This window comes from Monodelphis domestica, chromosome 2 (assembly GCF_027887165.1).
Source record: "Monodelphis domestica isolate mMonDom1 chromosome 2, mMonDom1.pri, whole genome shotgun sequence".
Taxonomy (NCBI): Eukaryota; Metazoa; Chordata; class Mammalia; order Didelphimorphia; family Didelphidae; genus Monodelphis; species Monodelphis domestica.
The window spans coordinates 55,490,590-55,503,149 of record NC_077228.1 but is presented as its reverse complement, the minus strand read 5'-3'; the positions used below and the strand labels follow the sequence as shown (position 1 = coordinate 55,503,149).

The window sequence follows — 12,560 nt, the reverse complement described above, 5'->3', positions numbered from 1 at the left end:
AGTACCTAAATCTCTTTGCCTAAGAACAACCATTTACCCTGAAGCCTTCTCCCAGTGGAGCATCCCTCTACTATGACAGTCTTCCACTTGGGGGACCAGCTCAAGTAAGCTAAACTTTATTTCCCTCCTTGTTGATCTTCTGATTGTACAGATGGATGGATGGAACGAAGGAAGGAAGGAAGGAAGGAAGGAAGGAAGGAAGGAAGGAAGGAAGGAAGGAAGGAAGGAAGGAAGGAAGGAAGGAAGGAAGGAAGGAAAAGGGAGGGAAGGATGGAGAGAGAGAGGGAGGGAGGGAGAAAGGACATTTATTAATGACTTACTATGTGCCAGGAACTGGGCTAAATGTTATGGGATACAATCATAAGGAAGAAAGACAATCCTTGCTTAAAGAAACTTATGCCTCAAAGGGGAATGACAACACATAAAGGGAGACTGAAGGAGGTAGCAGGATTTGGAAAAAGCCAGGAAGTGGTCCAATGGCCTGGCTAGAGGCAGGCCTCTCTGGGGAGAGGAAGATGATGAGGATGACTGAGTTACTGACAATTAGCATCAGAGGACAAATTCACCTCCAAAACCAGCCCCAGGCAAAAGGACCAAGCAGAATAGCCCCAGTGCATTCTTGCAAATGTCCTATTGACTTTTCATCACTTTGACACAAAATCATTGCTGGTTTCTAATCAAGCTGAGAAGTAACAGCCTCACTCAGCCAAGGTTTTGAACTTGGGGTAGCTGCACCAATTCTTTGCTGAGCTGTTTACTCAAAGCTCCCAGATGAGGCTGTTCCAAGGGCTTGAACAGCCTAACCAGACAAGAAAAACCAGAGAAAAATGCCGCTCAGACAGCTCACCTGCTGCACATCACTCATTAGAACCCTCCAGGAGTGGTGGTCTCCTGATGTGGGAAAGGAAGAGAAGGAGATTCAGAAGGACAACAAAGGCTGGCATTATTAAAGTTTCATTATTACAGCCAGATGCCTGTTTCCCCGCTTCCTGCTTCCAACCCACTCTGAGTGGTCCTTATTAGTGGCTGCACTGGACAATGAAGCCCTGGCAGAAAGAAAAGTTACCTGTTGGGGAGATGATGACTAAGACTGAGGTCAAATTCAAGTGAGCAGAGTGAAAAATTCCCATAAACCCAAAGGAAAATGGCCAAAATCATGTCTCTGGATTATAACATAGAGCCTGAACTTTGATGATGAGAACAAAAGATAAAGTTGGAGAAGGAAAAACAAACATTTTTAATAAAACTCTCCTCTTTGATGCATCTTGTGCTCCTTTGCCAAATATAAATTCTCTCCATGAAGTCTTTATCTACTTTGAGTCAACAAAAAGTAAGTCTGACCTGACCCAGAATTCCGTGTCTCAAGACATTGGATTCTTAGGGGCCGGCTTATGTCCAGGTCCAACTCGACTGGAGTATCTTCAGAAGGAAGCCAACAGAAGAGTTCTTTAGCCTGAAGAAGAAAAACCTGAGATGGAAGCTAATTGTCTTCCAGCATTTGAAGGGCTGTTATATGGAAGAATGATGGACCTATAGGGCAAAACCAGAACAATAGGTAATAGGAGGTATTTGCAAAAATGGTGTTGTTATAATTCAGCCCTGTCTGGCTCTTCATGACCCAATCTGGAGTTTTCTTGGCAAGGACATTGAAATGGTTTGCCATTTCCTTCCAGTTCATTTTAGAGATTGTGAAACTGAGACAAACAGGGTTACAGTGGCTTGCCCAGAGTCACACAGATAATAAGTGTCTGAGGCTAGATATGAACTCAGGGAGGTGATTTTCCTTGGCTGCAAGGTTCCAAAAGCAGAATGTTCTGCCTTGAGAAATGATAGGTTTCTCCCTCCCTAGACATCTTCTAAGGCAATGCTGGATAACCTAGGTTATATGATATAGAAAATTCCTATAGGATCTGGTCAAATGCTCTTCTTTTAGAGATGAGGCTACTGAGGACCAGAAAGTTCCCGAAATTCACCCAAAGTCACATGGGTATCAAGAGGCCAAATTTGAACCCTTGTCTTAGGACCCCAGATGCAGGATAGGTTGGACTAGATGATCTCTAAGGTTTCTTTCAAACTCTTGAGTTCCTGTAGTTAGATGATAATACTCTAAGTAAGGATAGAATGAGAGCATACCCTAGGCATAATTACATAAAAGAGGATGGAACTTTCAGACTATAATCTGAGGAGTACCAAAAAACAAAAACAAAAACAGTCATTTATATTTGCCCAAATGTACCTGAAGGGTCTTTAGCACAATGCCTGCCAATCAGTAAGGACTTAATAAATCCCTCCCTTCATCCCTTCTTCCTTTCTTGCTTCTTTCCTTCCTTCCCCTCTTCCTTCCTTATTTCCTCCGTTTTCTTTCCTTCTTTCCTTCATTCTTCCTTCCTCTTTCCTTTCTTTCTTTCTTCCTTCCTTCCTTCCTCTCCCCCCCCCACCATAGTTCTCTGCATACCCAAGCCTTTTGATATATGTTTATTGAATTGAATTTTATTGATTTAAGGCAGCTAAATGTTGAAAGGGTTTGAAAACGAGGGACGATTAGGAGTGAGAAATGAGACTTAAGAGTTGTCACAGTGAGGTGCCCTGGGCAGCAGGGATAGAGGATTCCCCAAATGAACCCTAGACAAGAGAAACTAGAATGACTTTTTTTATATCCTTACTTCTAAGGTTTGCATCACAGGCACTTCAATTCTAACCAAAAGCATACTATGTGCAAAACACTGTGGTAGGCAAAATTGAAAACAAAATGGAGCTCCATGTGCCCATGTCATTTTGGCGCTGGGTGCCAAGAGGACAGAGCATTCATTGCTTTTGGAAACAGAATACTTGGGGTCAAATGCCAACCAACTGCCATTTATCACTGTGTGTTCTGCAAAAGTCACAACCTTGCTGGGTCTTATTTTTCCCATCTGTAAAATGGGACGGAGGTTAAACTAGATTATTTCTTTCTTTCTTTTTTAAAATCTTTTTTTTTTAATCTACTGTCTTGGAATGATTCTAAGACAGAAGAGTAGCAAGGACTAGGCAGATGGGGTTCACTGACTTACCCAGGATCACACAACTAGGTTAATGTCTGAGGCCAGATTTGAACCCTGATCTTTCCAGGCCTTGTGCTCTATCTACTGAGCCCCCTGGCTACACCTCAATAAGCATTTTTAAACCCTACTAAGGCTAGGCATATCCATGGGTAATCCTGGATAACACTTTCAAACACAGAACATTGGTCTGGATGGAGCAAGTTTAAACCATTAAGACAAATCTTCTATTCCTAGAGCACCCCGGAAAAGTGAAAGCATTTGGGAAAAGAGCTAAGTAAGTACCTCAACCCCAAGAATGGACAATCTCTGGCAAGTAGGCTAAGCTGACATTGAACATTTGGCAGTTGCTAGGGCATGGTAGTCTATGCCAGTTTTCCTAGAGAAGAATACCCAATGTGAATATTACTTACCTCTCTGGGGTATCAGGCCCTGGAGCCTGCCCAAAACCCAAAAAAGAAGAGAGCCAAACAGATGTAATCATGGTAGGGTCCCAACTGCCACCTTAACTGTCACCTAACTAAGGAACAGAAGTGGTAGGAAACCTTAATCATAGAATCTTGGGATACTGGAAGGGAAGTCACCTAGTCCAAAGCTGCAATCTTTCAGCAACATCCCTGAGAAAAAGAAGTCATCAGCCATCCAGTGTCCACTTAAAGACCTCCAGAGAGCCTTTGGAAGCTTCCCCCCTCCATTTTAAAGGAAGTAATCATAATGGATATTATATTGATCTAAATATTTACATTGACCTAAAATCTCTCAAGGATTTCCAGTTCTACTTTCTAGGACTAGATAGAATAAATCAGTTTCATATCAGTAGTCAATCAATCAATAAGCATTTTTTATTTTAAAAAATGTTAACTGTTATTTCCTGTCTTAGAACTAATACTAAGCAGCAGTAGAGTAGTAAGGGCTCAGCAATGAAGAGGAAGTAACTTGCCCAGGGTCACATAGCTAGGAAGTGTCTGAGGCCAGATTTGAACCCAGGAAGTCCCATCTCCAGACCTGGTTCTCTTATCTATTGAGCCACCTTAACTGCCCCTCAATAAGCATTTTAAAACTCTACTGAGTGCCAAGCATTGTGCTTAGCATAAAGGGATACAAAGACAGGCATAAAGAATCTCTACCTTCAAGGAACTGAAAGGGATGCTGGTAGATTATATAAATTAACTACATTTATTACCTCAAAATATCCCCATGCCAGTTTCCTTCCATCAATGGAAGGCCTTTTCTAATAACCCCCATTGCTACTAAAACCATCCACAAGTTTATCTTGTATTTCTGTATCTGCACAAATGTTATATTTATGCAAATGCATATAAAGCAATACATGAGATCCTTGAGGGCAGAATTTACTTTTCATTTTGTTTTTCTACCCTTAGAAGTTTTTCACAGAATAAATTGAGTCTAAAAAAAAATGAGAAAACTGGAGAGACTAGAATGATCTCTGAGGATCCTTTCCAATTCTAAATTTGTGACACTAAACATTCTTGGAACCCAAATGTAGGACCTTATATTTAGCCCAATTATATTCCTACTCTTTAAATTTAGTGCATTTTCCCCCACTTGTTAATGCCACTTTGGATCCTGATTATGATTCACAGCTTTCACTGTCCTGTCCAGGTTCACATATCCTGAAAAATCTCAAAAGCAAATTTTATTCATTCCTGAAATAACCATTCCCCCAATCATGTACATGCTTGATAGTTCAATTTGGACTAGATCTATAAGTTTGTTACCAATTTGAAGCATATTCCCATATCATCTTTGTGTTGCTATTTCTCAGGAAGTCTCATTCTTCCTAAAGCAAAACTTCACTTATTCTTATAGTTTTCTGTATAGTATATATATATAATAGAGTATTCTATAATGAACTTTGTAGGCATTCTATGTTCAAAGATGAAAAGATGCCAGAATCCTGGCCCCAGTAAATTTGAGGCACGGCAGACTTGGTAACACTATCTTATGATGAAATAGATTGTCAGTCTTCTATTGATACATAAGTATATATATATAATAAGATTCTTATTCATCACATGTGTACCCACAGAAAAAGTATGCTTTCCTTTTTTTTTAATAACCCTTACCTTCTGTCTTGGAATCAATACTATGTATTGATTCCAAGGCAAAAGGACTAGGCAATGGGGGTCAAGTGACTTACCCAGGGTCACACAGCTGGGAAGTGTTGTAGGTCAGATTTGAACCCAAGACATCCCTTCTCTAGGCCTGGTTCTTAATCCACTGAGCTACCCAGCTGCCCCCAGAAAGTATATTTTCAACAGCATCCTCAGGGTGTCTAAATAGTGGTAACAAGGTTTCAATGGCATGGCTGGTCTTGCTGCAAGAGAGACCATGGCTTAGGGCATGGAACCAGGACTGAAGATATTTCAATTAAGTTAGAGATCTTAAAAAGGAAACTGAGTCCCAGGATCTGTGCCCAGCCCTGGCCATCCTCAAAATTTGCAACTATCCCTGGCATAACCTATATCAGACTATTTACTGCCTGGATGTGGGGGAAGAGAGGAAGAGAGAAAATCTGAATCTTAAAATGTCAGAAAACAGTTGTCAAAAATGCCATCTACATGTAACTGAAAAAATTAATGAATACATTTTTTAAGTTGCTGTTATAATCAGGTTATCCCTGTGGTTTTCCTATACAGACATTCAGGGTAAGAAAAGGACCTCAAGAAGGAAACTTCCTGTGGACATGCTCAGCAGTGCTTGCTTCAATGGAAAACTCAACATTGCAGTTTTGCTAAGGAAAAGAGAAAGGAGAAAAATCTGCATTTAGGAGGGGGAAAGATAAGGTGAAAAGATGAAATGACCCATACAGAAGAGAGAGAAATCAATTCTGATAACAGCCTTTTAATCCCATGATCCCCCTGAGGAAAGAAGCAAATGAAAAGTCCTATGCATTCTAATCACAGCTATTACGACAAGGCTTTTAGAGGAAAGTGAATAAGTTACCTGTCATCTCCATAGAGGCAGAGGCTTTATTCATTCTGTTACCTTGATTTCTCATTGAGGACATCTATTAATGGTTTTGAAATAATGGCAATAATAATGGCAGATAGTGTATTAAAAGAGCTGGGATAGGAGGCAAGAAGTCTCGAGTTCAAATCCTATTTTAGACAGTTATAAATTGTGCCACTTGACCTCCTTCTGCCTCAGTTTTCTCATCTTTAGAACAGGTGTAATAACAGCCCCTATCTCCCAGGATTGTTGTGAGGCTCAAATGAAATATTTGTAAGGCACTTTGCAAACCTTAAAGTGCTATATAAAATGCTATTGTTGTTATTATTCCACACCTTAGAAAGCAATTCTCGTACCCCGTGATCCTATGATCCTCCTTGCTCTTCCCTGAACAGTCAGCTCTATGTTCTGACTTGGGACGTTTCCTATGGCTGTCCCCTAAGCTTCTTCCTCCTTTGATCTGCTCTTGGATTTCCCTGGCTTCCTCCAGTCTTGACTCAAAGTCCACTTTATGCAAGAAGTCTTTCCCAACCTCTCCTAATACTAGAACCTTTCCTCTGAGACTATTTCCATTTATTCTACATATGACTTGTTTATAAATAATTGTTTATACCAGTAAACATTTATTAAGTGCCTACAATGTGCCAGGCAGTGGGCTAATCATTATTGGTACAAAGAGAAGCAGAGGCAGAATTCCTAGCCTCAAAGAGACCACAATCCAATGGGAGAGAGAACAAGCGTGTGTGTGTGTGTGTGTGTGTGTGTGTGTGTGTGTGTGTGTGTGTGTGTGTGTGTGTGTACATAGGGTAAGAAGGAAATACTTAACAGAAGGAGGGAACTAGAAAGGCAGCTAAGTGGGATAGTGGAAAGAGTGCCAGTGTTTGAGTCAGGAGGACCCGAGTTCAAATTTGACCTCAGACACTTCCTAACTATGTGACCCTGGGCAAAAAGCCACTTACTACTGTTTGCTTTGGTTTCCTCACCTTTAAAATGAACTGGAGAAGAAAATGGCAAACCACTCTAGTATCTTTGCCAAGAAAGCCCAGAATAGAATCATGAAGAGTTGGACAGGACTGAAAAGACTGAACAACAACAAATATTTTCCCTCATTTCATATTGCTTCTTCTTAAAAGTAGAGATGATTAGAGGCAACCTACTATAAAGGAATAAATAACTGAACTTGGATCCTGAAGACCTAGGGTTTCTCATTCTGATATTCACTAGCTATGGAACCTTACAGTTCTAGGATTCTTTTTTTTTTTTTAGAAAGCAAAAATAAAAAAATAAAATCCAACCCTAAGCTATTATTATTCACCCTCTTTGTATCTAAGCATTCAAAGCTTAGAAGAGTACTTCAGAAAGTGCTCAAATAAGCACTGAATGGCTTACAGAAAGTAAGAGGGTACAAAACAGTTGCTGAGTTCCTTTTAGCATTTACTATGCCATGAATTCTCTGTTAAGCAGAGTAAATGCATTTTTGTATTATTGTTTAAATGATTATGCAGTATTAAAAGCTCACATGAATTTATTAAGTAGCAAATTTCATTATGTATGACATACGACAGCAGTCAAAGGTGAATAGAGTATTCCTAGAATCATAGATTTGGAAGGGATCCCAGAAATCATTGCCTAATAAATGGCACTGGTCTTGGAATCAGAAAAATTTGAATTCAGATCTTCACATATTACTAGTTGTTACCCTGGGCAATGTCACTGAAAGTCTCTGAAGCCCCATTTGTCATCTGTAAGAAAAAGGACATGGGCTTGATGATCTTTTTTTTACTTTTAGAATACTGATTATTGGAAAGTTTTTCCGTATATTGAGCCCAAAATATGGCTCCTTGTAGCTTCTATTGAGTGGGTCCAGTTCTTCCCTCTAGGGCCAAGGCAGATGAGTCTGACCTTAGAGTTATAAGATAATAAGGTTAGAGGTGGATGGGGCCTTAAAGAAGTCATCTAATCAACCCTCTCATTTTACAGATGAAGAAATTGAGGCTTCAAGAACTTGGTTGTCCTACCCAAGGTCACATAGATTTAAGTGAGTCTGAGTCTTTTTGGAAAGAGGGATAGGAGAAAGTAGCCCTTCTCTCATAAACCGGTAGGCAGGAAGTCCTCATGGGAGGAAGTTAGCCCTTGGCACATGATTCAATATGGTAGCCTTTGCTAAAGTGCTGAGATTAGAGAACTTGCCACTTCCATTTGTCTTTAAAGGTAAAGTATATCAACACTATCGTAAGGGCTATAAATATACATTTGAAGTAGGGAGGGACTAAAGCTTCACAGTTCAGGGCTCTTAATGGCACTGTGTTATGAAGAAGGGAGTGATTTCCAAGGAGAGAACCGAATTAAAATCCCCAACACCAGCAGAATTTCATTTTTCACAGAGATACTTTTCAGATGCTATCTCTAACCTGTTTACAACACCCTGGGGCTCTGGTTACTGCCTGGTACCTCATTAAAAATCTGTTTCATTTACTCTGCTTGCTTGTATAGGACTTGGCTAGTGCACCCCTCCTTCTTCCGCCTCATGCCTTCCTCCCAAATAAATCAGTAGCAATCTGGCTTTGTCTTCATCCATCTTGGATAATACTACTCTCAGCTGAAAGAGGCTCCATTATAGTTCTTCCTGAAAACATTCAAGGAAGACAGATGGTGCTTAGCCTCTCAAGTCTTTCTTGGGGTGGGTTCTCCCTTGGCTAAAAATGTTAGACTGGATCAAATTAATATCAGGGCAGTTCTTTAAAGGGAGGCAGCATTAGCCCTTGGAGTCAGAGGTTCTCGACTAGAATTCTGCTTCTGCTGCTTTCTATCTTTCCCCTCAAATTCTTCCCTATTCCCAACTCTTCTATTACTGTGTAGGGTATCAGCATCCTTTCACTCACCTGGACTCAAAGCCAAGGTGTCCCCTTTTGACTTTTCACTCCCAAGCACACCACATGTCTAATCTGCTCTCAAATCTTGCCATTTTTAACTTGACAAAATCTCTTCTCCTGTCCCCTTCTTTCTACTTACAGCCACCATCTTGGTATAAGCTCTTCTCATCTCACATCAGCTCTATTGCAATAGGCTCTCAGTGGGCTCCTTGCTCTAAGTCTCTCCCTACTCCATCCGACTTCTACTCAGTGAACAAAAGTGATTTTCCTCAATTTCTAAAGTCAGAGAACCACCACAGAATGTTAGACCTAGAACGAGAGACCCTTGTTTTAAAACTAAAGATACTGAGAGGTTCCAGGGAGATGTAAACTAGATTGTCCACTTCTGACCCCACTAATAAGACTTCTAAGAACAGGGAACATAATGCTCTCCTCATCTAAGGATACAGTACAAGGAGACAGATTTTGCTTGGATATAAGGGGCTTCCTCACAATTAGATAATTCCAAGTGGGATGGACTACCTTTGGGAAATAAGGAAGCTCCTAATCATTTGAAGCCCTCTAGAGAAATAAGACTAAGAATTCATATTTATATTGTATTTTTGTGCAACATTCCTCTCTACTACATCAAGTGTTCTTAACCCCTGGGGTCCATGACTTTGGACGAGAAGAAAATTACATCTTTATTTCAATATAATTGCTTTCCTTTGTAATCCCATGTATTTTATTTTATGTCCTTAAAAACCTGAGAAGGAGGCCCTGGACTTGACTGGCTGAAGAACCATGGACTTTTTCTCTGTCCTCCTATTCTCAAGGGTCTGGTTCTGAGCTAAGCATAAAAATAAACAAACAAACAAACAAACAAATAAAACATGCTGAGCCTTGAAAACAAAAGACCCAGAAACTTGGAGTTTAAATCCTGGTTCTGCAATTTATCAGCTCTATTGCCTTGAGTATATCATTACCTCATTGGTTTCAGTTTCCTCATCTGTAAAAAGAAAAGTTTGATCTAGAAGGTCACTAAGGTCCTTGCCTGCTCTAGCATTCTGGGTTTCTGTGTATTGCTCTCACTCAGAGAATTAAATTTCAGTAAGTATTTTTTAACCTTCTATATGGGCCCAGCAGACCCTGTCTTAAAGGATCTTACATTCTCATCTGTATAGAGATAATTAGGGCAGCTAGGCAACTCAGTGAACAGAGCATCTTCCTGATTTCAAATTGGGGCTCAAGCACTTACTAGCTGTGTGACCCTGGGCAAACCACTTCACCCTGTTTGACTCCATTTCCTCATCTGTAAAATGGGCTGGAGAAAAAAACGGTAAATCATCCTGGTATCTTTGCCAAGAAAATCCCAAATGGGGTCATGAAGAGTCAGACACAACTGAAAATGACTAAATACAGTTAATAAATTATAAAACCATGGAAGAGAGAAGAGAATGCTAACAGCCAGAGATGAGGCAAGAGCAGGAAAGGCTGCCTAGAGGGAGTGGTACCAGAGCTGAGCTTTCAAGGAAGCTCAAGAGGTTCAATTCTTGAATGTCCTCTTTTACATCTTGCTTTCTTTACCAAAGAAAAATCCTCATCCTGAGAGGGAAGAATGTGATTATCAAGAATAGTCAGCTATAGCCAACAATAGACTTTGGTTCTCAGAAAGTGCCTCTAGAAATTAACTCTGCTCACTTCCATTCCTGGAAGAATCCTTGCTCATCAGACTCAGCTGCCATTCAATGCCTGATTGGAAGTGAGAGGATTGATTCTCTTTTTTGTTTTTGTTTTTAGTTTTAGTTTTAGTTTTGTTTTTTGGTCAAATCACTAGGCTATCAATGGATGCATGGTGCAGGGCTTGCAAAGGGCTGCTCATTATCAATTGGTGACTCTGCCAAACATTTGAATTCATGAATAGAAAGTGTGGGATACAAGGATTAACAACTGTTTCCATAGACTTCTAGGAACAGAAGTAGAGGTTAACCTTTGGAAGTAGCACTGCACAGTTAGTAGGAAGCATCCTGGAGGGGCAACTGGATAATTCAGTGGACTGAGAACCAAGCTTAGAGATTAGAGGTCCTGGTTTCAAATCTGGCCTTAGATACACTTCCTAGCTGTGTGACCCTGGGCAAGTCATTTAACCCTCATTGCCTAGCCCTTACTACTCTTCTGCTTTAGAATCAATGTTGTGAGGGAAGGAAAGGGAAGGGAAGGAAATTGAGAAAAAGAAAGAATGTATCAGGTTCAAATCTTCTTTGCAGCACTTAAAAATTGTAAGAATAAGGGTAAATCCCTTGCAGCTTCAGTATATCTGATTATATTTTTCTCTTGGATGATTTTTCCTGATTCTCTCAACCTTGGTTTGCTCATCTGAAGAGTATAGATAGGAATATGTGTATTAACATAACACTAATGGAAAGGCTCTAACTTTGAGTCAGAAGTTCTATGGTGAAAATCTACCTCTGACACAATCTGCATGACCTTAGACAAATCATTTCCTTTGTCTGTAAATGGTCCTCAAAGGTCCCTTCCAGCTCTAAATCTAAATATGACCATATACCTACCCCACAGTGCCACTATGAGCAAAGTTCTTCATAATACTTTTTTTTAAATGGCTCCAGATCTTCCCCAGCTGCCTTGAAACACAGCCACCTCTGCTCTTAAATCTGCTACCTTGCAGCCACAAATGGAAAATGCACTTTAAGTTCAAAATATAAATGTGAATTACTGAACTAATCAATGCCAATGTAATCACCAGCAGTAACAATAACAATATCTAGCATTTATGGAGTGCTTTAAGATTTGCTGAGTGCTGTGCAAAATCTATATCGGACTACTTACCATCTCGGGGAGGCGGGAGGAAGAGAAAGGAGAATAGAATTCATTTTTTTTTAAATGTTAAAAATTGTTCTTTTGTGTAATTAAGGAAAAAATAAAAGATTTTTAAATGAAGATTTTCATAGTGCTTAATTGATGCAATCTCATTTAATTGTATTATTAATGAAGTTGGCAGATAGGAGAATAAGAGGAAGCAACTGAGCCTTTATATTGTACGTGTCAGACACTGTGCCTTACGCTTTTTTTATAAATATCTTACTTGATCCTCACTAGAAGCTTAGGGCAACTAGGTGGCACAGTGGTATGAGCGCCAATCCCAGAGTCAAAAAGATTCATCTTCCTGAATTCAAAGCCGGCCTCAGGCACTTACTAGCTATGTAATCCTGGGCAAGTCATTTAACCCTGTTTGCCTCAGTTCCTCATCTGCAAAAGGAGCTGGAGAAGGAAATGGCAAACCACTCCAGTATATTTGCCAAGAAAACTCCAAATGCGGTCACAAAGAAATGATTAAATGACCACACAAGTGTGGGAGGTAGGTGTTGTTATTGTCCCCATTTTATAGTTAAGAACTGAGGCAAACAGAAGTTAAGTGACTTACCCAATGTCATATAGTCAATAATGTGTCACATGTAAACACAGATCTTCCTGACTCCAGACCTGGCGCTCTATCCACTGTGCCTTGAAACACAAAGTCATACCTTTGTTAAATCTGTCACCCTGCAGCCACAAATGGAAAAACATACTTTTAGCAAGTCCTATATTTTACTTTAATAGGGATAACATATTGTAGTAGAAATAACGCTGGATTATAAATTTAAAAACCTGTTTAAATCCTTCTACCTCTTGGGATCAG

General features: G+C 39.9%; 1 protein-coding gene across 9 annotated transcripts in view; it reads right to left on the bottom strand.

Annotated features, from left to right (window-relative positions):
- The window catches only part of C2H1orf226 (chromosome 2 C1orf226 homolog), a 420,186-nt gene that overhangs the window by 204,880 nt on the left and 202,746 nt on the right, over positions 1 to 12,560 (bottom strand). For 2 of the 9 annotated variants that reach the window (XM_056815454.1, XM_056815457.1), the window contains exons 1-2: positions 3,452 to 3,562; positions 1,342 to 1,530 (exon numbers count right to left, since the gene is read on the bottom strand). The exons of 2 other annotated variants lie outside the window; for them this stretch is intronic. Coding sequence is in view for 2 of the 7 variants with exons in the window: in XM_056815452.1 (XP_056671430.1) it covers positions 3,452 to 3,522 (71 nt within the window). In the remaining 5 variants the exon portion in view is untranslated. Of the gene's footprint in view, positions 1 to 1,341; positions 1,531 to 3,451; positions 3,584 to 3,622; positions 3,646 to 12,560 lie in introns of those variants that run through there. 5 more of the 9 variants (XM_007480660.2, XM_056815455.1, XM_056815458.1 and 2 more) reach the window with 4 other exon arrangements.